Here is a 27,576-nt window from a genome sequence, read left to right on the forward strand (position 1 = left end):
CTTATTTGGCTTTAGAAAAATCAAACCCTCACAGCAAGTATATGGGGGTTTATTTTGTTTCTGGTGTCAGCTGCTAAGTAAAGAAAGCGGCACAGGTCTCTACCAGGCATCACCAAGAAGAATTGTATCTGTGCAAACTTTAAATATGCAGGCAACTCCACAAACAGCACTCACACACAGCTCCAAATGTAATAATGAGCAGGCAGTTGTAAATCTGGTAGGAAGCAGACCCCACGAGGATGGGCCTTCTGTGTAAGGACTGCGAGGCACGGCACTGCCGAGGCGTGTCCTGTTCCTCCCTCGTCACAGGCACCAGCACAAAACCATGCATGTCAAGCACATGCCTGCTCACAACAATAACTTCCCAAGAGAAGCTCCAAGGCCTGCAGAGCTGGCGACAGGACCATGCAGTTCAGCCCCACACAGCTGTGTGAGGTGCCGTGGAAATGAGCTCACGGCCTGCAGTGCCCATCCCTGCCGAGGAGGCTGCGCTCCCAGCACATGTGAGCACAGCCAGAGCCCAGGGATCCATGCAGGAACGCCTGGGACTGGCTGCAGCAGGCAGAGCTGCCCTTTGCACTGCACCTCTGAGCACCTGAGCAGCAAGAAAGGGGAGCCTGCCTTGTAACCAAGAGAGAGGAGGGACAAAGCCTTAGGTGGGAGCCAGATGTGCACCTGCAGCTTCACCAGCAGCAGCCCATGTTCTCCTGCACCACCAAGAGCCATTGCAGATGGCAACAGTGGGGTGAGAGGCTGGAGAGGGTGGCTGGCCACAAATCTCACAAAGTGAGACCAGGCACTGCTTACAAAGCCGTGCAGCCACTCCACCAAGGGTGTCAACCTGTTGGGTGCCAACAGAGGAAGTCCTTTCATGCTTAGAAATTTTTTTTAAGCCATGTTTCTTCTCATTTTAGATTGTTGCTTATGAGCAGTGAAAGACTTCAGTGAATTATAGATTTTCATGCATCATGAGTCACGTTCCACCCCTTGTCTTTGTCCCAACCATACGCTGTTTCTGCAACTGATTCAAAAATGCAGGGACATGCATTTCTCTCATACAACAGGGTTTTCAGAATTATTCATGATTTAGAAATGCACAGCTTAATTTGTACTGCTTTACAGCCTGGTCTCTGTCTTTTAATGCCATGTAACTTGTTCTTTATGGTGGCTCAAGCTGGGAAAGAAACTAAGCGCAGCTTGCAAACTCCTCAGTTCTGCTTCTAAAGCAATAGAGAATGATGAAGTACAGAGACTAAACATTCATTTTCTCAAGGATCTCAGATTATTTTAAAGTGAAAGTCACTCAAGAGTTTCATGGGTATAAGTGCCAAGGAATTCTATGCAACACTAAGTGTTGCTATAAGGCAGGATATGGTGCAAGCCCTAAGAGCTATTCTGTTTGAAAGGGCAATCATTTTGGCATAAGCCAAATTATTTTTGCAGAGCCATGGCTCCCTGCAAATGCTGCTTCCACCACTGAACCTCTGAGTCTTCCCTCTACCTGACTAGTCCCATCAGGTTTTTCCCCACAGCACTGGTCACCCTCCATGTGCCACCTTTTGAAAAACCATGCAAACTGCTCTGAAGGCATCTGCAGCACAGAGCCCTCCAAAGCCCACAAAACATGACCTCAAGGAGCAGCTGAAAGGCTTGCAGTCATACCAGCTACAAGAGAAAGGCTTGAGGGAAGTCTTGAGCCTGTGGATGCATATGAGGAAGTGGAGAGAGAGAGGGGGCACAGGGAATTTCTGCACCTAGAGCAGCAGATGTGCTGAGTTGTAAGCTGGATACAACCACACCAAGAGAACAGGAGGCTGATTAGCAAGGCCATGTGAGGAGGCCATGAGACAGACCTCTGCTGTCTCATCAGCACCAACCTAGCAAAGCAAAGCCTTGCCCTACCAAAATCAGTGCTTGCTCACATCTCTTACACTTTCACAGCCTGTCCCTGGCCCACGGATGCCGCTTGCTCAGGCGGCCCCGCTCTCCACATTTCTGCCGCTGCAGAATTTTCAGGGCTGCCAGACCAACATTTCCACTGAAGGGCTGGGGGATGAACAGAGTCCTTGCTCACACAGCAACCACCTCCAGCCCTGTCCCCTGCTCAGAGCCTGCTTTGCCTGTGCCATCCTCACACCACTGCCACAGCACAGGGCACAGGCACGCTGGGAGGACAGTCTGGGGCAAACCCACCCATTTCTTTTGGGCAGCACGTATAAAGACACACAGACTATTGTATGCTCTTACTGTAAAGGTAAAGCAGGGGGCAAAGGAAGCAGGGAAGGAAGGAAGCTACATTAAGCTTTCAGTTAGTTAAAATAAATCTCTCTTCCCCTCCCCTTCCCCCTGGCCTCACATAGCCAGCTCTAAACATCCCCCTTACACCCAGCACAGAGAGCTGTCTCTCAGGATCAGGCTCCAAATGCAGGCTTTGTGCTTCAACCAGGCTGTGCTCTGAGGAATTGCTTCCTGAATGACCAGAGGGAAACACCACATGGTGTCACAGCACACAGGTCCAAAGCACAAGTTTTGTGGAACACATCTGAGGGAAGTACAGCAACCTTCGCATGGTGCAGCCAGTGTCACGCCAGTAAAACAGCATGAAACGCTTTCAGGGGCTTAACTAGTTCAGCTTTTTTGGAAGAAAAGTATAACAAAAGCACAGTCAAAAATAGACCAGCTTTGGCTAACATAACTGATTGTTCTTTTAACAAGGTCTCAACCACATCTGAAATGGTTTCAGTAATGGTGACAACAACCAGGACAAAAAAACAGCAATATGATTTCAGAAGTGAAACAAGTGCTTAAAATACTCAATAAAGCACAAATATCATAAGGGGCACAGATACCTTAAACAGGCCAAAACCCACCTCTTCTCTCTTTCAGTGACATTATAAAAAGTTACTGAAAGCATTACAGATATGCTGCCCAACCTTGCTTCATACACAGAAGAAATAAAATTGGAAGTTCCACGTATTAGATTAGGACACAAAAAACCCACTCCAGAACACCTCTTGAGTGAAAACGTGCCTACTCAAACGACTGCTTAAATAAGGGAGTGACTCTTCAGACAGCTAGGAAGCCTGCGAGTTTGTAGCAATGTCAAACTGCCCTATTTTTAGCATTGTGTGTCAAGGGCACATGCCTAGAAAGCACTTTCACTGCTTCAGCAGTTTACAGGAAAAACAAGGTAGACAAGCACATGCTTATTTACAGACAGATGAGCCCAAATCTTGTGTGTGAATAATCACATGGGACTGCTTCAGTTTTACAGGGTGACTCACCAGGGCAGCATCAGGGCTCCGACACAGCCCCGGAGCTCAGCACTAGCGGAAGGAAATGGCTGCGCAGCACTCAAAAATCCTGAAGCAGCCGAGGGGCTGGGCAGTAAACAGAAAGCTAATGGACTACATTAATGTCTTTCAAGTGAAAAGAAAGTCTTTCAGATAGGCAAGAATGATAAAGGGTCTGCCAAAAAAAAAAAAAAAAAGTGAACTGTTGTCAAAGACCTTACGTTCCCCACTGGTTTTCTATTTTAGGTTCTACATATGACTAATTTTCAAACTTTTCAGTACCTCTAGCATCAGCTGTTCAAAAAAACCCCAGAAAAATGTTTCACCACTGGATGAAAGCTTGTACAGCCATCTAAAGGAAGCAAGAAGCCCTAACCCTGACCATCATTTCTACTGTTATTCAATACTTCCAAAACTCTAACACTCTGTGTAACACCATAAAGTCACGCTTTACCAGGTAGCTCTCATTTTTAAATAGGAAAAATTATCAAACAATAAAGGTTTTGCCAATACATATAACATGTATTGACCCTCTGCTTTTAATTAATACTTATATACCCACTACTGTCTCCAGCCACTGTCACAGACAAGTCTGCTGCATTGTCCACTATCAAGTGTCCTTTATCTGAAATCTCAGCTGGGTCATTTCAAGAAAATTCTTTACTGTGAGGCACTGGCAGACTCACTGAGAACCTTTACACTTAGCTAATAAGCTTTGCAGTGAGGAAGACAACGAGGACTAAAATTTGCACAATTTCAGAAAATTGAATATAAACTTCTTCTTTCTCCACTGTAGTGACATCAGGGCACCACAAGAGCTGTGCTTAGGCCATCTAAAAGCAATTAAACAAATCTTTTTTGTCAAAGCAAGGTCAGATCTCCAAACCTTCACCACCTGACTCAGAATGCTAGCATAGCCATGTGTGAATGAACAGAAAACCGTGAAGCACTGCATTGCCTGAAAACATGGCAATAACCAAATAAAATAAGATATTAATAGGACAAATGTATGTGCAAGACAAGCAGCATTCTACCTAAGGTTACAGAATGCTTGGGTTCTGTACCCAAGAGTTTTATTCTTCAAAGCTATGTGCATTCCCATCCCACCAAAAAACCTTACAACTTGGTATGTGGTCTGCAGCATCCTCAACAGGTTTGCAAAAAACAGAAATACTAGAGCAGGTACTAATTAACAGCCTGTGGTAGGCTCTGCTCATTCTGAACAAAAATATGAAAATTAGCTGCCACATGCTCTCCAGAGTTCTAGTGGCAAAAGCCATTCAGCTGTTACAGGACTGAAGTCAGAAATTGGAAGAAAAACAACCTAGGTCAGTTTACTTGAGTTTTGTAATTGCATAGAAAAATCTCCACAGCTATGCTGACTTCAACACTCATTTTCACTAGCTTGAGAAACTACCTTAAGTTCTGTTTAAGCAAAGTTAGCAGAACTTTCAAGAGTGTCTTCTTTTCAAACTCTCATCGACAATGAAACACAAGTGCTGTGTGCTGACCAGCATGGTCCACAGACTGCAGGTACTCCAACAGCAAGTACACGTGACAGCTACACCCAGGGCTATCCAGAGTTCAGGACAGAAGACAAGGTCAACTAGCAAACAGGTCAAAGGCAGGAGCAGATGGCACAAGAGGTGGTCAGACATTGCTCTGAAGGGTTAACAGAATGGCAGTGTTGCTTTGGCCTTGGCTGCTGTGACTGATGTGCAAACTGTGCTGTTCTTAGGACAGTAAATAAGGACAGCACGGGACCACTGTAAAGTTCCTGTTGCCAGCAAAGCGAGAAAACAAATACAACTTGGGACTGGGGGGTTGAGGGGGAGGAACAAAGTGGAGAGATATTTGCATCTCTTTTTGGCTGCATTAGTAAATAAGGTGTTGAGAAACAGAGATCCCACTAATCTTCCATAGGAACAGATGTTTGCTTAACACTACCTCACTTTCAACACTTGCTCATAGAGAATACATCACACAAAACACACTGCTAAAAAACAAGAGAAAACCGAATTAAACAAAAGACAGTTCCAAGTTACTGTGTTGGGATAAGCAAAGTAGGACTTGGACCTAATCCCCATATTGCAGCTTCTCTCCTAAATATGATCATACTCCTGTGCTACTACTCAGGTAATCTGTGTAAATCACAGGTGACATTTTCACAAACTAGCCCAGCACAACTGCTTTGTGAGCATCCACACTGCTGAAGTTTAGAGAGCTCAGCTCTAAAGATTTGTGGATTCTACTGCTGAAAAATTACCCAGCTAAACCCAGGGGTGAAGGGTGCAGCTAATCTGCCCTCCAAGCCCAAGCAATTACTAACTGGGTTGCTGCATATTGACCTCAAAACCTTGATCTCAGGTGTGGCATGTGGCTACCTTTGTCCTTTCCCCACTCTCCCTGTCATGCAAAGCACAAATTGTGCCACTCCAGGCCACCTTTAACCCTCAGTTCCAGTCAAAGTCTGCCTGCACCACCAGCCCTCCAGAGCTTTGACCCTCTGGGACTGCCTCATCCAGACAGCGTTCGGGATCCAAACTGGTCAGTCAGTGCAGCACTCTGTCGGGAAAGGGACCAGGGAGAACAGGGGAGACTCAGGAAAGAGAAGCAGCAGCAAAGTGGAAAAGCATCAGGAAAGTAAAAAAAAAAAAAAAAAAAAAGGAAAGAAAGGGGAAACAGGTATATAACCACATAAATCTGAAGGCATCAAGGTTATGCTCAGGGTTGTTTTTTACCATTTTTTCTCAAACTATCAAGTAAAATTCTCCATTCTGAAATAATTTGCCTTAAATGAAAGCAAATACTGTTTTAAAAACACTGTCTTATTACAAAATGCAACAACCTTTCACTGACATTTGTTAAAACTATCACACCAATTGTCCATCCAAGTCAATCGCTTGCTTAAAAATCGTAGGTCAGTGTTCCTAATCTAACAGCAGTAACATACTACAGTGTTCTTCAAGGCAACTGTTCTATCGTAAACCTTCAGTTAATAATTCTAACTCTTCATTGGAACTGTTCTGAAAGCATGGTTGCCTTTTTTTTCTTTCAGATGAGCAGAGGGTCTGACAGAAGGTTCAACCAAAATCATGTGCATCTTTTAGATAATGGAAAAGAACTATGGATTTCAAGACCTGATTATACACACATGAAGAGGCAAGGCTGAGAAAAGCAGACTGGTTTAGAACCTCCCACGAGTCACTGAATTTGGAGTTCCCATTACTTTAAGCCTAGACTATCTTTAGAATTAAGTTCTGCTAATTGGAAGATGTAAAAGCAACAATATTACTAAGAGACAAATTGCTCAAGTGCAGAACACACCTCGATGAGTTGTTTTTGCTGCAACTCCATGCATAGGCAAGTTTTTGTAGTAAAACAGACAGGAAATGACACTTCTTTGAAATTTAAATGCATGGCTTTTTTATCAGTGTATCTTAGTTCTTATATTTATGCACATTTTAGGAGGCATGCATGTTCTTAAGTCCAATGCTCTCAGTAAAGTGCTAAATAAAACAGAGTGATTTATATAATGAATCATAAAAATAAGCCTTGCTCTGAAGAACTAGCATATAAGAAAAGATACAGAGCTTTAAGTCTTCTAAAACTTAATGACTGTGAATTTTTTTCTTCTTAAGATTACTACCAGTGTTCAAGAAAAGGCATTTTCTTGCATATAATGGAATTGGCCAGCCAGAATCACTGAGGGGGCAACACTTCAAAAAAAGTTAGAATTACACTGGGTTTTAATCATAATTTCAGTTCAGTAGGAGGATATGATCTGGTACTGTAACAAGTATCAAAATTTACCATCATTTTAACATCACCTTCATTGTAGCCCTTCTTTAAAGCTGTATCTTTAGTTAGCTTTCCTGGCAGCAACATTTCCCAGTTTGTTGCCACTGTATTAAAGGAAAAACCAAAACCAGCGAGGTGGGCAATCACGGTTGCACTGTAGAGAACTCTTAGGATTCCACTGAAAGTAACTCCCAAAATAACTTTAAAAAAAACCAAACCACACACACAAAAATAGCTCTCACACAAACAACCACGTTTCATTTTTACTATACTTCTTTTAAACCATTAATGAGTCATCACTTAAATCATTAGCTATGTTTATAAAGAATTATTCACACAGTAAACTAGAATTCATAAAATGAAACTGTATACATTTCATATACCATCTTTTTTTCTCCATTAAACTAATTAGAGACACAGGAATTCACTGATTTGCAGGAGGGGGTGTTGATTTTTTTTTTTTTTTACATTAACATTTTGAAGTGTATTTACCACAGAAGTTATGTTTCACCTCATGGCAAAAGCTCAATGTCTCCTACTTACTTAGCCTACACAAAATTTTCCTCTTTACCAGAAGGGTTTTCCACCAAAAATGAGACCAAGAAAGATTGCGGTGTAGCTGAACAACATAAAATGCAATTAGTGGTAAAGTCTTTGTAGGTTGTGTCATTTCATATTCTTTCCGTGCCTTCATGGGGCAGCGAAGGCTTCGTTAGAACACACTCCAAGCAAAGACTGACTCCTGCAATCACTGCCCACTTTGATTAGTCTTAATCTCGGTGGAAGCTCAGCAGTTTTCTCTGGTCGCTTGTCTGAGGGCCCGGCAATTTGCGCAATGTTTATTTTGGGCCGTGGCTGAGGGAGGGGCGCAGCCATCGGGCGCTGTCCCAAGCCAGATCGCGCCGAGCCCGGCGCTCGCACTCGAGGAACATCCCGGCCCGGCCAAGCCCAGGAGCCCGCCTGTGCCGGGAGGGGCCGCGCTCCGCAGCGCCCACCCAGGGACTCCCGAGAGATGCGAACTGCCTCTCCACGCCCGGCAAGCCCCACCGGCTGGGGCACGGCCCAGAGAAAGCAGGAGGGCTGGGGGGGACAAACTCTGCCACAGGTCACCAAGTGAGGAGCACAGATGTCCCCCAGTACTGTAAGAAGCACCTGTGAAGAACTGTGCGACACAAAGTGGACTCATCATGAGCAAGAGGGAACAGCGCACAACACACTTCAGGAATATTTTAAAAAAACCTATGTTCATCTCCTAAACCAAACTAGAAAATCAAAATGACAAATACCTTTACTTATGGTGGACTTCCATCCACACAAACCCCAACCTTTACTTATGGTGGACTTCCATCCACACAAGCCGCAATTTCACTAAATCAATGACATACACAGGACACACATTGAAGAGCAAGTGCCCTGCTCATTCAAATGCCTCTGATGATCCCAAAACAGACTTTAAGTGGAGCACACCACTTCCAATGCAAGTGGTAGGCATCATGGTACCTGCATCCAGAGTCAGTATCACCCTGTGGGTTGTGTATTTTGGGTGATAGCACATGTTCAGTGTTCTCACATTACTCAGTGAACAGTTTGATGAAGTAGCTCTTAGAAATAAGAAAAAAAATTTTACATTCAGATATATTGCAAAGTTATTCTGTATATCTTACATCACAAGAAAACAGAAAGGAAGAATCCATGTCTTTTAGTTTCCCACGTTTCTCTCTAATCTTCCGTTTTCTTGCTTCCTGGAGTAAAGATCCTCTCACTGATAGATTGTGAAAGGCTAGGCTGACTGATAAATTTGATAGATACACAGAGGAGACAACAGCTACAATAGCATGGGACTGCAGGAAAGAGCAAAGACCATGTAAATGACCCCCTCACGACTGCAGCTGGAGTCAAGGAGCAGGATTTCCTTAGACAGCATTGCTACATCTGGATCGCTCTCCAAGGGAAATGAAAAGCAACGCTTCTACAAGATATTCTGCCAGATATGCCAAAGCTACAAAAGCATGCAAGAGGCAATGATGATATGAATTGAAATGATAGCAAAAATAAAGGAGAAGTTAATGCACCCTGGCACAATAGTTACCTCTGTTTCAGGTGACCATCATACCTTGGCAAGGAAAAACACAAATATCACCTAAGAATGATCACTAGAAATTAGATACTATCAGATGATAGGTATTTAAACAACACAAGCAGTGAGGTGAAAAAAGCAGTTTCATTAACTCAACAAGGTAAGGGAAATCCCAAAAAGTGTGACCAAGCCAAGTATTATTCAGACATTTTTGAAAAGAGAATGAGTGTGCAGAACTGCTAACTAATACCTTTAGAGCTTGGTTCTAGAAGTGGTTTGCAGAACAGCATAATGCACAATCAGTTCTGTACGAAACATTTGCTGTGCTGATAATATTTTTCTTTCCCAAATACAATGAATATTCTTCTAAACCCCTAGCAGACTATGACTTGACAGCAATGGATAGGGAATTAGGAGGTCTAAGCTTACTTATGGTCATTTCTGTCCTGTATATCTCATTTAGCAGATTTTTGCATTCATAATGACCATTAACAACTGATGGAGGCTGTGTATTCTATGGGTTATAGCTTTATACACAAGATAGGCACAACATAAAATCTCTACTTTAGGATCTTGTGTGCATCTGATACACATGATCACAGGTGCAAAGACACCTGTTATGGGCTATCACAAAATATGAAGGCTTTTTATTAAGAATACCACCTTGAGCTAGCACAATATAAAACTTCCTTGCAGTTCTTGTTATATCAGATTTTTTGATATCTTGTTATGTCAGATTTTTTTTTAATTTAGAAAAATAATGCCAGTTTTCCTTAAAATTAAATAGAAGCAGACATTTTAGACAGAATTCATAGAAAGCATCCATGAAGTTGCAAGTGGTGAAGCAATCTATTAGTTCTAAAGTAATGTTTGCCACATCACCCACCAGGTATTTCTTATGCCTACAAACAATCATAATGTTCCTACAATTTTAATTTTCTCTCTAGAACAAGAAAAAACAAAGCAATCTGAAAACCTACTTATTTTGGCGAAAGAAATACTCACAATTCTATAATTCCAACTACTTATTCCTCACACTCCCCAGAAAGAATAGGTTTAAGATTTCCCACCCCTTCACTCTGAGCATCTTCAAGTACTGCTGGAATGCTGACCATCTCTGTATCCTCCAACTTTTGGCTATCAAATTATTTGGAAAGAATGATATCTTCAGCACCAGGACAACACAAAAACTGAGGGAAAAAAATCCACACACTCAAGACTTCAAGCTCATAAAAGACCTTCTCCATAACAATGTAACCTGGCACTGGTCCCTGGCAAGGAGGATAAGATGCCCTCTATCCCCACCCTGTCCTGATCTTTGAGGGAAGCAAAAGGCCCAGGAAAGCTGTGTGCCCTACAAATCCAGGAGGCCCTCTAGCACCCATGGAATACAGCATAAGGATGTTACCATGCAGCTGCTGTGCTTAGAGGGCATGGAGGACCAGGAGGTGGGAGACAAGAAAATAAAAACAACTTCCTCCAAGAGTCTGTTGAAATGAAAGAAAAAGGGAATTGCAGAGCTCTCTTACTTGGCAAACAGGACAGGACCCTTGGCTCACAGGCTAGGAGTCTCCTTTTGGGGCAGTAAGTCTCCAGGTATGAAGCCTCACCCAATAGGTTGCAAGGCTAGAAAGCCACTGGGTAAACTGCCTGCTGAAAAAACACACCCCAGTGTGCACCAGGATGGCTCACAGCACCTACACTTCCCTGCTAACACCAGCTTCAGAAAGGTTACCAAGCAGGTAAGATAACAGAAACTCTTTTTTTAGCTCACTTTTTGCTCAACCCAGAGAAAGAAACCAAACAGGTGAAAAGCAAATACTTGGCAAGTAGGAAGATGGGGGACTTCAAATGAGAGAATAATTCATGGACAATCACAGTGGGTTTTTTTTCAGGTAAAGTTATGAAAATGCTTATTATCAGGTTTTAAGTACAAACCAAGAAAGGGTTGGGTTTTGGGTTGTTGTTGGATTATTTGGGTTTTGTTTTTTAACTTTTCCTCTTTGCAGACAAAAATTGGGATTCAGCTCATGGTAAAATTTTCCTTTGCTGATTTATAGAAATACCCCATAACTGTTCATCTGGCATCACCCTAACAGTCTGGGAAGATCTATTTAAAAGCATTTTTTAAAGTTTAAGTAACTGTGCATGAGATGTTAGAACTCAGCTAGAGACTTTAATTTTCAACCTTTTTATAATCTACATTTTTCTTTTGCCAAGTTTAAGATGTCAAAAAGAAAAGCAGAACTAATATTCAATATCTATAATTAACTTCCTAGACACAAATTGAATGTGATGATATCAGTGTCCTGAAACCTAGTATTCAAATGATCCCTCACTTGATTATAAATTTACCATTGCCTGAATGAGAGAAAACTCTTGTGAAAGGAAGTTTATACCTTTATCTACCCTAATTAGATGACAAAAGATAAACATGCTTTAGAAGTATTTCTTTTTCCACATTTTCAAAACAAAGAAGTCTTTAAACTCTTAACTTTTACAGCTAAGAAGCTTTTGCCATGACCCAAAGAAGTGACAGTGAACAAAGTCAACATGCTGCAGAAGTCAGTGGGGTTTTTAGGGGCTTCGCCCCACACAGATCTCTCTAGCAGAAAAGGTCAGCAGTACCCACTCTTATACTTTAGACATTAGCTTTATCATTATTCATTGAAAATTTCCCATTCAGACTGAAGGCAACTTTTTCTCTTACTTGCAAAATGGAAATTTCTTCTGTCCCAAACTCAATCACATGAACTTGGTTAGATATAAGAAGGCAGGAGAGATCATATTTTCTACCACATACAGAGTAGAAAATTGTCAAAGTTCTGTTGGAACAGCTGTTGATCATTTCTAGTTGTACTTACTTCCATTAAAACTGGAAATTTAAAGAGAAAAACTGTCAAAAACCACTGTACCATGATGATTTTTCATTCCACTAGTTATAGGGCAGTTTACAACCTGCTTACTTCTCAAATATGACCTTTTTTTAGAGTCAATACAGAAAACAGCATATTACTTGACTTCCACTCCACCTTTTCACACAACTGTACCACCTGCTTCTCTGAGAGGGGCAAACTGCTGCAACTCAGAAGCTCTGTAGTCTTTTCATTTGTGTATTAGATCCAGTGGTGTGCATGTTTATTAAAAATATTTTTAGAGGCCTTAAACCCTGCAGAGTTCCATGTCTGTGATGGCATGAGCAGGGCAGTGCCTGTGGAGACCCTTCCTGGTGCCAAGCACTGCAAGGGATGGGCTCCAGGAGCAGCAGCAGGCATCTCCAGCAGACACTCTTGTGCTCCACCACCACAAACCTGCAGCCCCCCAGCCCAGCACAAACACCTCCTGCCCTGCAGAATCCTGGGGCCAGCTCCAAGCACCTTTGCATCAGCAGCCTGGCATTGTCAGGGACAGATTTTCAAGTTTTCCATCACCCCCAGCACAACAAAGGCCATATAACAGACAGACCTGATGAGTTTGCTCTTTAATCTCAAGATCAGCAGGTCTCCCCTGCATTTGGGAAGCTCCCATCAGCTACTAAAACAGCTGGTCTCATTGCATCAAAAATGCAAGCAAAAGACAGCATTGTACCTTCCTTGCCAAGCAGAAAGACATCTTACAAGTTACATGTAGGAGGCAATGCTTCTAATCCCACAAAGCTCAGGAGATAATAGCAGCAGAACTGGGAACAATACAGAGCAGTCAATGTAATCCCAGGATGCTGGAGGCTGCAGCTCTAACATCCCTTACACATTGCAGTCTCAGTGACCCATGCCTTGCTCACCTCTGTGAGGTGCATTTTTTCACTGTCTAAACCATGGACAATTAACAGCCACTCCATGGAAACATGAACAATGGAACACAAGGGTGGCCACAAAACAGGTTAGTTATGACAAATTAGATAGAACTGTTGACATGCAAAGTCTCAGAAAATCAAGTATTCCTACTGCAAGAACAAAATTCGTTGTTCCTGTCTTTGCTCTGCAGACAGTAACATTCCAAAAGGATGGAGGAGGTGATTGCCTGCAGACTTTAAACAGGAAGGCACAGAGGGCACTTGCAAGCACATCAATGCCTCATGCATCCTAGGGAAGCTGCAAGATCACTTTGACAAGCTGAAACAAAGCATTGCATAGCTTATATCTATTTTGGAAACAAACCCACACTTCCATGTTGAAGCAAGTTAAGATATTTCATTAGTTAGGTGAGGAAACCACTTTGAGAGTTCTCCTGTTCTCCTATTTGTTTTGCAAAGGCAGAAGTTACTTTTGGAACATATGGCCACCCAAAGAGTCACCATGGTGTGCATTTCCATAGGGTCCAGAGGCACCACGAGACATTGGCTTAGACTGGAAGCTGGCATGTAGCAAAGTGGTGAAGCATCAGTAAGCAGCACCTGATTTTTTTTTTCCTCACAGCTGCTGAGCTGGCAAAAGCTTATGATCTCTTTTCATATATTTCATAGTCCTTCCACCCTCCTCCTAGATCCCAGAATGAATTCTACAGCCAGTGAGCTCAGATACCTGAAGGCTGGCTTTGGAATGTACACTACATATCCAAAATGTTCACGCCTTTTGTACAGCCACCTGCATCTGCTAAAGGTGTTCAGAGTCCATCACAATTCCCAGAAGATTGCACAGCTGGGACAGTCCCAATCACTGATGTGTCATGAATCCCCTCTGCACACTCCCACTGCAGTCCCAGACACAAAGCCAAGTTTTCAAGTATTCCCACCACTGTGCTGATTCTTCTACTACACCTTTGAAAAAAAAGGCATGCCACCAGGAACAGATTACCTCCTGGGTATGAAACCCAAACTGCTGATCGACTACACACATGCTAATTACTGAACATCAGCAAGAGGCCAAAATTAAATGGCAACAGGGTTGCAGTCACTAAAGTACTTAAGCCATCCCTGGTTTAGGTTGCTTGTGACCATTAGGGTTGCAATAACCAATACCTACAAATCATAAAGTTAGGAATTATGAGCTGATCCCACACTGCCTGTGAGAATGCTGCACGTCCACATGAGTCCTGTACCCCAAAAGAAGAAAACTATTCCTGTAGTTGGGATGTAATACACATCTCTTCACCTTAAGCTTCCATGGTGGTTCCTGTAAATTTCTATAGATTTGGACAGAAAAGCAGAGATACCAGAAAACAACAAGCCAAGAAAAGGAAACAAAGTGCTGAGAAGGTAGGATGTAAGACTTGCCCAGGCTAAAACTCTGCTGAATCTCCACAATGACACTAGCACACACTCATGGGCAGCGGATCAACTACCACATCCAAAAGGGCAACAGCTGCTATATGCAATCATGAAGGCTACAGGTTTCATTATAAACCCAATGCAAAGGGCTGAACAACACCTTCCTAGAAGCCACTGGCACATCATTATAACCCCTCCACTTCAAAGTACATCGCTGAGGTTGGCCTCCTAGCTGCTTCTCACACTGGTAACTATAAGTTCAGTGAAGGAGCTACGTGAGCAAATAAGTGAAATTGTTGCATGAACAGCTATCTACTACTCACATAACAGCAGCATGATTTTATTACTAAGAGCAACAAAAAAGACCCCAGCACCCAATAAAAGGTGTTGATTTGGATTCATTTCTTACACATGCATTCAATCCCCTATTAGGTTTTATAACAAAGCAGCTGTTTGCAAGGATAGTTTAAATCTGTCTTCCCTTCCCCCAGCAAGTTAATGGTGGGCTACAGTTTTCAGAGTGATTTCCTGTTTGCATTATATTCTAAAAACCCTGCTCATTTGCTTCACTAAAAGGCATGTGCTTGGAAGTGGTTTTGATGGCTTTTAGTCACATCCCCCCTTTTTGATTGCCACAACACTCAATGTCTGAAAATAAGGGAGCTATTTCAAGTTACATTCCCATCCCTCCCTGCCCACATGTACTTGGCTACCAATTTGGGACATGGGATCAGAGGGAGCTTTGGGCTTTAGAATAACACAAAATTAACAGACCTTTACCTCTCTTCCCCCTGCTCAGCAGATTTGGCTCTGCTGGTGTTCACCTACATCTTAGAGACCTCCTACCTATTCTTCATGTCCTCAACTGCAAGTTTTGAAGGCCTGAGCCCAGCAGGCAGTACCCAAATCACCCAGCTCCTGGAGTGAGCACTAGCTGCTGGATGGAATGGCATCATGCAGCTGCAGGTTGGGTTGGTATCTCTGGCCTTCCTGTAAAAGTGACGTTTTCCTGTGCTTGATACAACAGCTCCACTGCTTGCCTCAGTTGAAGGTCTCTATTTTCTGCAGGAGATCCTGCAGCTGAACTCACTTTCTTCCCCTATTCCCCTCATCCAATAAATAACTTAAGATTTTCCTGTAGCACTGGATGAAAGCAAATAGGAGCTGCAAGAGGGGACAAAGATGGGGCCTCAGTCTTGAATGGTCAAGTTCAAGGCTACAACCAAAACTGACTGTGGAAGGGAGCACAGAGACAATCCAGCAGTGTACTTGTACAAGTAGCAATGAAATATTTGCATCAGGACAGCCCCACAACAGAGTTGGTCATTGAGAGATAGCCCAAAAGCCAGTTTCTACTTGGCTAGCAAAGGAGACAAAAATCCCACATGCCTAAGCACAGCTATGAGCAGAAATGTTCCGACTGCCATTGCATTATAGCATCAATAGGACTGGAACTAGCCAGACCCTTGGAAATAATCACATTTTGTTTCCCTCCCTCCACTAAAGAGTCAGTTGCATAAAGTTAGGTCAACATGTGTTAGACATATGATTCAAATATAACATTTCCTGGCAACCAGCAGCGTGCCCAGAGGAGGATCTGCGCCACTGACTGATACTGTCGATTTTTGCCATGGCCATCATAAAAAATAAAAGTCTGCTAATCTCTTGAGACATAAGAAGCAAGCCCCATTCCACTTATTAGCTTTCTACAGGTTTTACTGCAAGTTCTTGTTGGTTGGTTGGTTTGGGGGGGAAGGGGTTTGTTGTTGTTCAAAGGAGCAAAGCCTAACACATACACAGAGAAGTCTGACAGCAACTGCCTTGATAAAGTGAAACAACCTAAAAATAAGAATGTGCAGATTTCATTTCCCAATTCCAAACCAATAAAAAATTCCAAGAATGGACAAAGATAATCAAAGAATGGGAAACGGTTTCCAAAAAACAGCTAAGCAGGCTCTACCTCTCCAGCATGAAAAAGAAAGGGCTGAGGAATAAAGGCCATTGAAACAGTAAGGAAAATAGAGAAGGAGAAAAAGTTAAAGATATTTCTATTCACTCTTCCTTCCAATACAGGAGCTGGGAGATGGGTGGAAGTTCAAAGCATGTGAAACGGGATGGTTCTTCCTTCAACATGCCCTAAGAATCCACTCACTGCAGTGTATTGTGGATGTCAGGAATTTGCATGGTTCAACAACATGCTTGCCAGAAACTCTAGATTAATTTCTCAAATACAAACTCACTGGTTTTAGGTCAGTAGGTTTCAGGGCTGCAAAATGCCAAAAGCCAGTAGACTGCTCTGGTGAACTATCTCTATATCCTTGCCCTTATTGCTGTAGCCCTCCAAAGGCACAGCAAAGGTGGGTTACTGTACATTAACCTCCCTTCTGACCCAGTGTTGCTGATTTCCTGTTCTTCATCCATTCTTCTCAGTTTATGTATAAAGAATCATTGAGGCCACTTGAAATCAACATTTTTCTATTCCTTTGGCTACTGTGAACAAGAACTCAAAATTTCTTGTTCTATTGCCTGAGGAACAACTCTTCTATACATTTCCTCCAATTCTTTTTCAAATTATACAATAGGTAAGTCAGTCTGAAGCAACAATCCCTGCTAGTGGCCTCTTCTTTCAAGGCCAGTAACTGAAATTAGTTCAGAACTTTCAGAACTTACCTAAGAGCGGGGCAGGAGTAACTATTTTCTTAATCACACCAATTTTACAACATTTGAAGGGTCTTTTTGCTTATAAAAGCATGTAGCTTTACCAGCAGCTTCACAGAAAAGGTATGGATGTTTAATTTCTTCAGGAGTTTTTGGGCTGCACTCTCAGCATCTAAAACCAGCACCTCAGCAGAAGACTTAACACCAGTAGGAACTACTGGCTCCTTATTTGACAGAGAGAAAACTGAGTAAGATTTTGATATCAGGCAGCATGAATAATTAATTAATAGACAGACAAAGAAAAACTATGTCAATAGTTTTGACAGGGATAAGTATATATTTCTTATAAGAAAAGTATATTACTTTGTGGGCCAAAAACACACTTTGGGACTTGCTATGAGGTTGCAAAGCTTCAGAACCTACCATTTTCAGCAAGCAGTTCCTTGGCAGTTTGGGGTTTATGCTGTTGGAGTACCAGTGGCAATGAACCTGTGAAATGCAGCTCTTCCCAGTACTGTGGTGGTGCTACTCACTTGATTTCCAGGCTGCCTCACTTAAGGGTGGTTTGAACAATGGCTTAATTTATCACTGTGTTTAAGGAAATTCATCCAGCAATGGCATACAACATCCAAGATCTATCTGCAGAGCTGCAACACCATTCCCAGACAGGTTTGCCTGCTATATATATAGGTTAGAGACTTGCAGAGGTTCTACATTCAGCCCAAATTCCAGTAATGATGCTCTAGTGAGTAACATTAGGGCTCAGAGGATGGCACCCTACCTGGCCACGTCCTACGTGGAGGGAAGAAACAAATGTCTGATCTGGCAGCAGAGGAGGTCAAAAACATCCTGCATTGACAAGAACACAGGCAATGGATGGAGTAAACCTAATAAATACTAAATAAAAGGGGATAACCACTCACAGGAAAAAACTTCAGCCAGTTTTGGGACCTCCAGTACAAGACAGCCATTGAGAACCTGGAATAAACTCAGCGAAGGGCCACCAAGGTGGCTGGAGACTGGAACACCTCTCCAGTCAAGGAAAAGCTGAGGAAAATGGGCGTGTTGAGCCCAAAAATTGACGGCTTTGGGGAGAGCATAGCAGCAGCCTGCCCCAGAGGCCACTGAGAAGACAGACCCAAGCTCTCTCAGAGGGGGAGCGTGGAAGAGCAGGAGACACCAGGTTCAAGCTGGCACAACAGATGTCCTCACCAGGTACAAGGAAAATAATTCTCACCAGCATGATAATCAATCCTTTGAACTGGTCACCCAGGGAGGTTGCAGAACTGCAGTTCTAGAGATCTCCTAGAGGGGACAAATCCTTAAGCAAAGTGGCTTGAATTCAATACAGAGTTCTGATTTGAGCAGAAAGTTGGTCTGTGGACCTCCTGAGACCCCTTTCAACCTGAATGGTTTTGTAATTCTCAGAACAAACATGTCACAATGCCGGATAAATGGTTGCATTCTGATTAAAGTGACTCCTTAAGTAGAAATTATAGCTAAGGAGTGCAGCACCTTTACAACTGAGTCCTTGAACAAAGATCTTCACCAACATGTTTCTAGAACTGCAGACAAAAAGGAAGGATTGGTGGCTGGTTTCCCAAAAAGTTTTGAAGCAAGAAAATTTTCTATGTTAAGATTTCTCAAGTTTTGGAGTCACTGTTAGTGACAGGGTAAGCAAGTAACTATTATTCTAGGCTTGCTAGAACACATTGTTTTAACAGTGCCAAGCAACCCTATGGTGACAATGCCAAAATTCTTGCACACTAACAGCTGTTTTAGGTATTAGAACATTTCTGAAAAGTTAAGAGATTACAAGTTGTAATTTCCTTTGTCACAGAAGACTAAAAACCAGTAATGAGAACAGATTTTCTCATCTGAGTCACAGGAAAATGGAGCAAATTCGGATGGGAGAAAGTTTTTGGTCAAACAGTTGCACTGAAACATTTCTTCCTTTTTCTATACCCTTCACATGGCTATTTCTAGCATTGAATTCTGAAAGGGAAGTAAGACTAGTAAGACCAGGCTACAAAAGCAGTCTCAAAAGACAAATATTATGCACATATTAGCTGGAATTTAACACTTAAAACTCACCAGTTTGCTGTGTTTTGACAATTAGAGCCCATCACAACCAAAAGCAGTTTACACTCCTAAAGCAGATATGTAGACAACTCACTGAACCACAAAGTTGTGTGGCCCAGCTTAAAAGTCTCAGGTCCAAATGGAAGCTTTTCTCCACTCCTTGTCCCCTCCACAGCATCTCGCAAAGCTTGCTCCAAAGTCACTGCAACTTACTACTCAGCCGGCTCAAGGTCATGATCAAAAAGCTGAGACACCTCAAGGCACAGTTTAAAACTTGCTCAGCCAAATTTCTTGCCTCTGCCATATGAGTCCTGTGGCTTCATGAACATCCACCCACATTTCCTGCAGCACAGCCCAAAATCTTCCACTTCCTCTTCTTTTGGCTTAATTTCCTGGGCCACCTGGAGTAAGAAGAGCAACTTGCACACCTAGGAATTAGGTCAGTCAACCAGCTCTGATACCATGAGTCTCCTCATTTCTCTGAAGCAGGGTTTTAACACTAAGTCTAGTTCCTCTGGTTGGCAGATCACTTTCTATATCTTCTGGGTGCTTAGTGCAACTGAGCCCTGACCTCACCTCTAACTTCCTTACTCACTACTTCGCTACTACAATACAAGTTTCCTAGAGAAACCTTTGTATTAACTAATGCAATGTGACTTTTCTAAGCCTACAACTATAATAGAAGAACAACAAAATACCTTCATTAGGGACTCTAGGACATTAAGTCTTACAGAGGGGCAGACGTTTGATGAAAGTATCACTATCAACTGTTTTTAGTAGGACTCTGATTTAAATTAAAAAATGCTGCAGCCCAAATCTCAAAGAAAATTAGCTTTCCTCACTGGATTTTTCCCCTCTTTAACAACAACTGTATGACAATTATCAGCAGTGCTGTAACCAACACATCTGTAAGAATAAATCAACCTAAGTGAGAAGTATGCTAATTGCATATTTATCCCAGGACCTCCACTCCCTCACTGTATTTTAAACACCTGCAAGTGGTGTTGATTACCTCACATATACCTGTAAATATCACCCTCTATAATTAAGCCAGGCAATTAAAATCCCAACATAAGCCAGTATGTCATCTGAAGTGAAAACTGGGTGGTCTGCCACGGTCACTTTCATGTATCAGATTGCCTCACCTGCAGCTAAGCCCAGCCAGATAATGGGAAATATACATGGATGAGGAAAAGCAGTTAATTCAGAGTGGGTGTCCCAGGTCAGATAAGAAAGGAAAGATGATCACCCTCTCTTTTCTTCTTGTCAGAGGAGAAGCAAAGGCAGCCCCCCATGCTCCCCTGGATATAGAGCCAAGCCCAGGAGGAAGCAGTGCCTTTCTGAGGATCTGCACTGCCCCAGAAGGTACCCTGCCCTCTATCCTGTAGTTAGGAATCAAATGAAGCATGTGATCAAGATTCAAATTTTGTTTGATGTACATAATTCTTGATAAATATCTCCAGTTTCTCATCCTAAGAGAATTCATCAGGGAAAGGAAGGGGATCTCCCTTCCAAAGGCTTTTGACACTCTCCCGTACAACAAGCCCATAAGGCAGACACTGCCAACAGTACAACAGCAGGTGAGAGGCTGACCCTGGGATCCCTGTAGGTCACAGTCATCACCAGCCCACTGCCAAACCAAAAGGCTCAGTTTCACAGGGTTTGCAGGGAATACACCATCTAGTGTTATGTCAGGTTTCTGCTCACTAAATTTGAAGATGGCACAAAGCTGAAATGGAGTGACAATATACCTGGTGCCAAGAGCTCAAAGCAATCCTAAACTATAGAAATTACTCTGGAGAAGCCTCATGGGACATTCCCAGGCAAGAGACTTCACAACAATCAATAGTCTAGAAATAAGAGTCTTGAGAAGAAGTTGAAAGAACTTAAACTCCCTCCTTAAACCTCCCAAAGCATCATAGGTCTTCCAGTATGTAAAAGACTGTTGCAGGGAGCAGAATAACATGTTCTCCATTCACCTGCTGAGTAGGACAAGTAGCAATTGACAAGAAATACAGCTTAGTGCCTGATGTAGCACACTGTTTTCTCAAAGATCCCTACCAGAGATTCCCAGATCTAGCAGGCAGCAGCAGATTTGTGCATGCTTAGCTTTCTGCTAGCGTTTTTATAGCTAAACATTATTTTTATAGCACTACATCATGTTAGGATTCTTAGAGGAAGCTTGAGGTGAGAGACCCTATTTTGATATATTGTATACATCTTTACTGTTGACTCACCCTGCTTGTAGAGTTCTTTTCATTTTACTTACAGCTCATTCCTGCAGCTCCCATTTACATCTTGGTTTTATGAGAAATATCTCCTTTACATAATCATAACTTATTCTTAATTGCTATAGTTTCATTGGTTTTCTTTTCTTAAAACCCACAAAATCCCCACCTGTCCTCTTCATACCCTGCATCTTAAGCTCACAAAGACTAGTTTTTACACTGCATCTCTTCAGAGATGCAGTGACCCCACAGAGCTTAGCTGCTTTATTCAAAGCAGCAATACAAGCTACTACAGATCCTCAAGACAGTTACTCATGCACTGTAAGGCTTACAAACATTTGCCCAGTGAGAATCAGTAGCTATTCTTTTAGTGATACTCAAAGTTGTCTTACAAAATATGCAGATAGGTTTGAGACATCTCCACCTTCCTCGCACGGTCGGAAATCTCAATGCGGAAACCGGACTCACTTTGCAGCTCTAGAAATCCTTCTCCATTACTACTTCTGCTTGGGGAATCTGAAACATTGGAGGTCTCAACATAACTATGAGACTTCATTTTTCATTTCCATGAAAAAGTGAGGAAAAGCAAACCCTCTTTAGTAACATTCTTTTGCTTTCAGAAGAGCTAAATCAGACCTTCCTTCCCACACATTTCTGTCCCCGAAAGCAACCTGCAAGTCTCACAGCAAAGCTAGGAATACACATTCACAGCATTTTTCCTGCTTTCTTTGCTCACTCAACAGGTTCACACTTCACAGGCTCAGCTTTTAGTCTACCTTTTTTGTTACCAAGTTCATCAACACTATCTGTTTATCTGCTCCATCCAAACCGATAAGGAAATAAGCCCACAGAAGATAAGTGGGAACTCTTCAACAGCTACCTTCCTGCTGAGCCAGCAAGTGCCATTTCTGGCACCATCTGTGTCCTGAAAGTCTGTTCTCTAGTGTTTTATTCACTAAACATGGAAAAAATATTTGGAGAGAAAATCTCTCGAAGCATCTTCTACACCCATAGATGTCCGTTTTAAAATGTTTTAAAAGAAAGAGAGGTAAAAGGGGATGGCATTGCACAGCTCCTTCTCAGAACTCTGTTTGAATTCCCGTTGTGGTACACCAGAAACATAGGTACTTGAGTTTTAAATCACCATACCTATATCTCCTTCCAGAGGGCCTATAATTTTGTCTTGCAAATACCCCTCCAGTGCTGAATATATACAAGCTAAGAGAGACAGTACTTGCCATTACAAACTAGGAGTCAAATCAGCTACAGACTGCAGTTCAGGAAAGAGTAAAAAGACATCTATTTACTTTTCTGCAGCAACAACACAGCCAGGGTACTTGTTTCCAATGATTAAGAGATAAGTTTGGTATATCTAGAGCATAGGAAACAAGGGTTTTCCAAATCCTTCACTGGTCATGATTCTTAGCATCAGTCTGGGCTCTGTATTTCAAAAATGAGGACAGAAAAGGGGAAGAGTACTACCACTACATATTACACTGCTACTACCCACATATTACCACTAAAAGTGATGCACTAACTGTTCGACAATTTGCTTCACAAAAGAGACTTTGCAACAAGATAAAAGGATTTATTTAAACAATAAGATCTGATCATGCTTGAGTGCTCCAAATTACAAATTATGGATACAATAACCTCTATAGGCAAATTATGTGTAAGCAGCCTAAAAGGAAGATTATGCATGCAGAAGTCATTATGCTTCTATGGAACCAGTCACTGATCCAGAATCCTCAGAGACAGCCCAGTGAGGGTAGGGGCAAGATGCAAGTGAATTCATGGATGAGTAGAAACTTGACCCTTTATCAGTCCAGACCCCAACCACAGTCTAAGGCAACTTGTACATTTTCTAAGCTCATACAGAGATGCTGTCTTCCCTCCACCTCCAGCTTCTCCTATCTGGGCAAGGAGCACAAGAGTACCCAACCCACACATACAGAAACCTACAGAATCTTGCCAAAAATCTTGTGAAGTTCAAATTAATTACCAGACAAGTTTTGTACAAACTTAACCTTGAATGACTTGGAATAAATTAGAATTTTATCTTTTACAGCTGCACTTTTCAAGTGAGCTCTTCAGGATAGCAACCTTACGGTTTTGCTTCAAAGTAGTAACTCAGCAGATTACAGCAGTTCATTATCTGCCCTTTTCTCCACCACTTAGCTCTGAATACGGTCTAAAAGGGTTATCTTACCTTTTTTGCCTATACCATGATGGTCTGATAAGTGCATAGTGAGGGCTTACATAACACAGAGGAAACAAGCCCAATTGCTATGACTGCTTTTGAGAGTCATATTTTAATCAGTAATGTCAACCTACATGAAGGAGAACACTAGTTGGAATATTTTTGTCAAAAGGGACACTCAGAAAAGCAAATAGCTACTCTGAATTTCAATAACTTCATTCCTGACAAGTCTTGTTACTCTCTGGCCATTTATACCCACTGTTTCCCAATCTATATAGAATAACTGTGGGACAAGTGCCTTACCATGAGTTTTCAGGACACATAGTTACATCTAGGGGGAAGTCAAAATCTCCTTATCACTAAATGATTTCTCTCTTCTCTTCTACTAATGGCACTAAATTTTACTAAATAGATATGCACATCTCTTAGAAAGATAAGAGGGTACACCAGTGGAATGGTTTCTAGGTTTTCACCAGAAACGGATTTACTCCAGCATTCCACAAATCTCAAAAGCCAGCTTCTACCTACATGGAGAACAAAGGACCTATATCAACAGTGGGGCGCCTTCCTCAGGTGATGGAACTCAAAACATTCTCAGTTCAAATTAACCTTCAGTATTCCCTGAAAAATTTTCTGGTTTTGGAAACCAGGATGCAAAACTCATCTGTGGTGCTCAGAAGTGGGAGCTGCTACCAAGCTCTGTTCCAGATGAGCTGTATTTGAGAATGTTATAGATGCATCCCTTTAAAGAGGGCCCTGTGGGTGTTTTGTTATGGGCCATCTCTGTGCACAGAGGTCCTCACTGGTCCCAGTCCCACATGGCCCAAGGCATGCAGGAACCACTGTGTGACACCCTGGCCACAAGGGCAGCTGTGACTCACAGAACCAGAGGCAAGCACGCTGACTTCTAGGGGCACTCCCATGGGCTTTTTATAAAGAGCTTGTTCTTATAAAGAAAAAAAAAATTAAAACAAGATAGTTACTACAGCTTTTGCAAAGGATGGCACCAGAACCTTTTGAATTGTGGCTTTACTGGGGTAAAACAGTTCACAGGAACATTAATCTGCTGTTCTTTTCACATATCCTGTGTCACAGTAAAAGGAAAGGTGCTGCAGAGTACAAAGTGTGTTTTGTATTTCAATCTGGAACATACATGAGGGCTGGACTAACTAACCTAAAGACCTCTTTCATCAGTTGTTTTGCTCTGGTTCTAAGGATTTCACACCTATTAGAAATCAGTCTCGATTCAAGCAATTAACAAAGGGGTGATGAGGCAAGTGAATTGGCACAGAGGGACTATAAAACACAATCTAAGTAAAATCACTCCAGCTGCTACACATGCACATTCACATGCCATCCACTCAGAACGTATTCTGCAAGAACATTGCTTCAATATAAATACCTTTTTTGAACACATACATTTCTACTCTCTCCATTAAGAAAGACTTGTTTTAAGGGGGAATCATCAAAAACCTTCTTACAGAGTTCAAAGGAAGTTTTTTCAAGGATTTTAACACCAAAAACAAGATACCAGAACCCAAGGTAAACTGACATAGGACAATTCTCTGATGAATTAAATCACCGGTCACTGTACTTTATCAGCACTACTATTTTAAGGACAGACAAAGCTTACCTGCTTGAGCGCAGAGGTGCCAGAACACCAGCATTTACAAAGAAAAGTTTTAGGAAGTTAGTGTACAAACTGGACTTGCCAGGCAACTCTGGTTGCAGGAGAATGCAAAAAAAGTATTGTAGAAACTTTTGGGTCTATAAATTCTGTGCTCAAGGGGTCAGGTCTGTAAAAGTAACTTTAGAGCATGTAGGCAATGCTGAGATGATTTTAACAGGGACAATTTTGGCTCTTCCTTGGGAACTTTAGGAAGACAAAGTGTTTTCAAAAAAGATGGGCAGAGAAAATATCTGTCTGAGACCAGATGTCACTACAGAAACTGCAACAACAGAGAAGAGGGATCATTTCAGTCAGAAATCAAATGGGAACCAGGTTAGATACCTGTATTATACTAGCAGTATCAGCTACATGTGTAAGGAGTCATGAGCAGGTAGAAGCATTTTTAAGTACTCTGCTCTTCTTTTAACTACTCAGCACTTCTGTTAAACATCTGTTTATTCACATTTGAGTTGTATGCCTCTGCTCTGATACTTACTATTCCTACACAAAGTCCTCAGAGGAATTTTGTACCAAAAAATAACTTCATTTTCAAATTAGTCAGCCTCAACCATCTCTATTACTATGCTTCCCAGAAGTTTGACATAAAAAAGCAGTAATGAAAATGAAATAAGAGATACCAAGTGGATACTGGTAAGCTGAGGAGTGTGCAAGGCTTGGGAGGTGCAGAGGAAAAGCTCAAAGGACGGCTGGCAGCAGAAAGGCAGGCTGGAGCAGAGAGAGGTGCTGTGACACCGGACAGAGACCCTGTGGTGACAGCCTTGGTTCAACAGACCAGTGCCTCCATTTTCCTTCAAAGCTAGGAGGCAATCAGGCAGTGCAAACAAAGAAGTAGCTGCAGATGGAAAGTCAGATGAAGGCAACAGACCAAGCTGGAGAACAATGCTACAGGAGCTTTATCCCCAAAACCACCATCCTCCAAATCCCCTCAGGCAGGAGGGATGGCTTGACACTAATAAAACTTGAAAAAAAACATTTTAGACATATACAAGGCAGAAAAAAAGAGTAAAGAAGACTTATTTATCTGTTCTCACAGCTGGCAATCTACTGCAAAAATTAGAACACTATTTGTGGAGTGTAAATAGCAAGTACATATTATACTGGTGAGAGCCAATAATCAGAATACTGCGAACAAACAATTTGCCATAATGCCACCAATACAGAGGAGCAAGGAAAATAAAAGCCCCCCAAAACACCCACACCCAAAGAGGGACCAGAACTAAATTTCTGCTTCTGTAAAAGTTTTTGACCAATTATTTAAATAAGAACTTTTATTAAGTTTGCTGAACTCATACACCAAACACCAGCAAGGTCCAAAATGGATGAGCTTTCAGTCTAAGAGAGTGACTGCATCAGGAAGTCAGCATTCACCAAGGAATCCATTTCAACATTTTTTATGGTTAACTTGGAAAACAGAAATGAAGGCAGTTATCTGAATTGCTTAGAAGGCTCTATTGTTCCCTCTTCCAAAGGATTTCTCCCCAGAACAGAATGGGTGGTGTGTGCAATGCAAGTGGAAGGTGGGGGAAGGGGAAAAGTCCTGTGGATAAAGAGAGAAACAGAAGCATAGTTTTTAAGCAAAAATAAATTTTTTTTTAAAGTAACTTCCTACCTCCCACTGCAAGTGAGGCGGGATATTCCTGATCTGAAGCTTCCGACTCCTGCAGATAAATTAAAGAAAATAGTTTTTAAAAAAACCCAGAGAAAACATTATTGCAAGATAGACTATACATAGCAGTGTCATACATTTTAGCATCTGTCATACTAAAAGGGGCAAAACCAAATACAGAATTCAAAAAAACCAACAGATCGCCGAGGGGGGAATGTCAGGTCAAAACCATTTCAAGTCCAAAGAACTGTTACAGAAATACTTGTTACACATTTGACAGCTGTTACATTTCATGAAGCCTCCACTTTTCCTGAAGAGTATTTCTATTTTAGCTTTAAGGCCTTCAGTATCTAATTCTCTGTTATAAATGGGTGTGATGATCCCATGTATTTGTACTGGGTTCTCCTTTACACACTTGAAGAGTTTTTTGTTGTTTTGTTTTTTATAATTTAACAAGACAATGCATCACAACGTCACAATCCTTCAAGTTAAGGAATACAAATTTAAATACATTTGGTTTAATATTAAGCTTCTCATTAATCTAATGATGGACTATTTTCTAATATTTACATGATTAACATTCTTCATTCCTTATTGGGAGGAAAGGGTAAGAATCAGTAAATTTATTGTATCTTCACCCCAAATTTACATCAGTTTTCACTTATCTACTAAACAAAACATTCACTTTGAAGTGCTGCTGCAAAGCCTGGCAGTGTGCTGGCTGCCTTCACAGCC

At 41.9% G+C, this 27,576-nt stretch overlaps 1 protein-coding gene across 1 annotated transcript in view; it reads right to left on the reverse strand.

The window, feature by feature from the left end:
* The window catches only part of IGF2BP3 (insulin like growth factor 2 mRNA binding protein 3), a 111,732-nt gene that overhangs the window by 60,701 nt on the left and 23,455 nt on the right, over window positions 1-27,576 (reverse strand). The window contains exon 3 of the mRNA XM_058038220.1: window positions 26,845-26,893. Within this exon, the coding sequence (XP_057894203.1) occupies window positions 26,845-26,893 (49 nt within the window). The remainder of the gene's footprint in view (window positions 1-26,844; window positions 26,894-27,576) is intronic.

Source organism: Melospiza georgiana, chromosome 1, assembly GCF_028018845.1.
Source record: "Melospiza georgiana isolate bMelGeo1 chromosome 1, bMelGeo1.pri, whole genome shotgun sequence".
Taxonomy (NCBI): domain Eukaryota; kingdom Metazoa; phylum Chordata; class Aves; order Passeriformes; family Passerellidae; genus Melospiza; species Melospiza georgiana.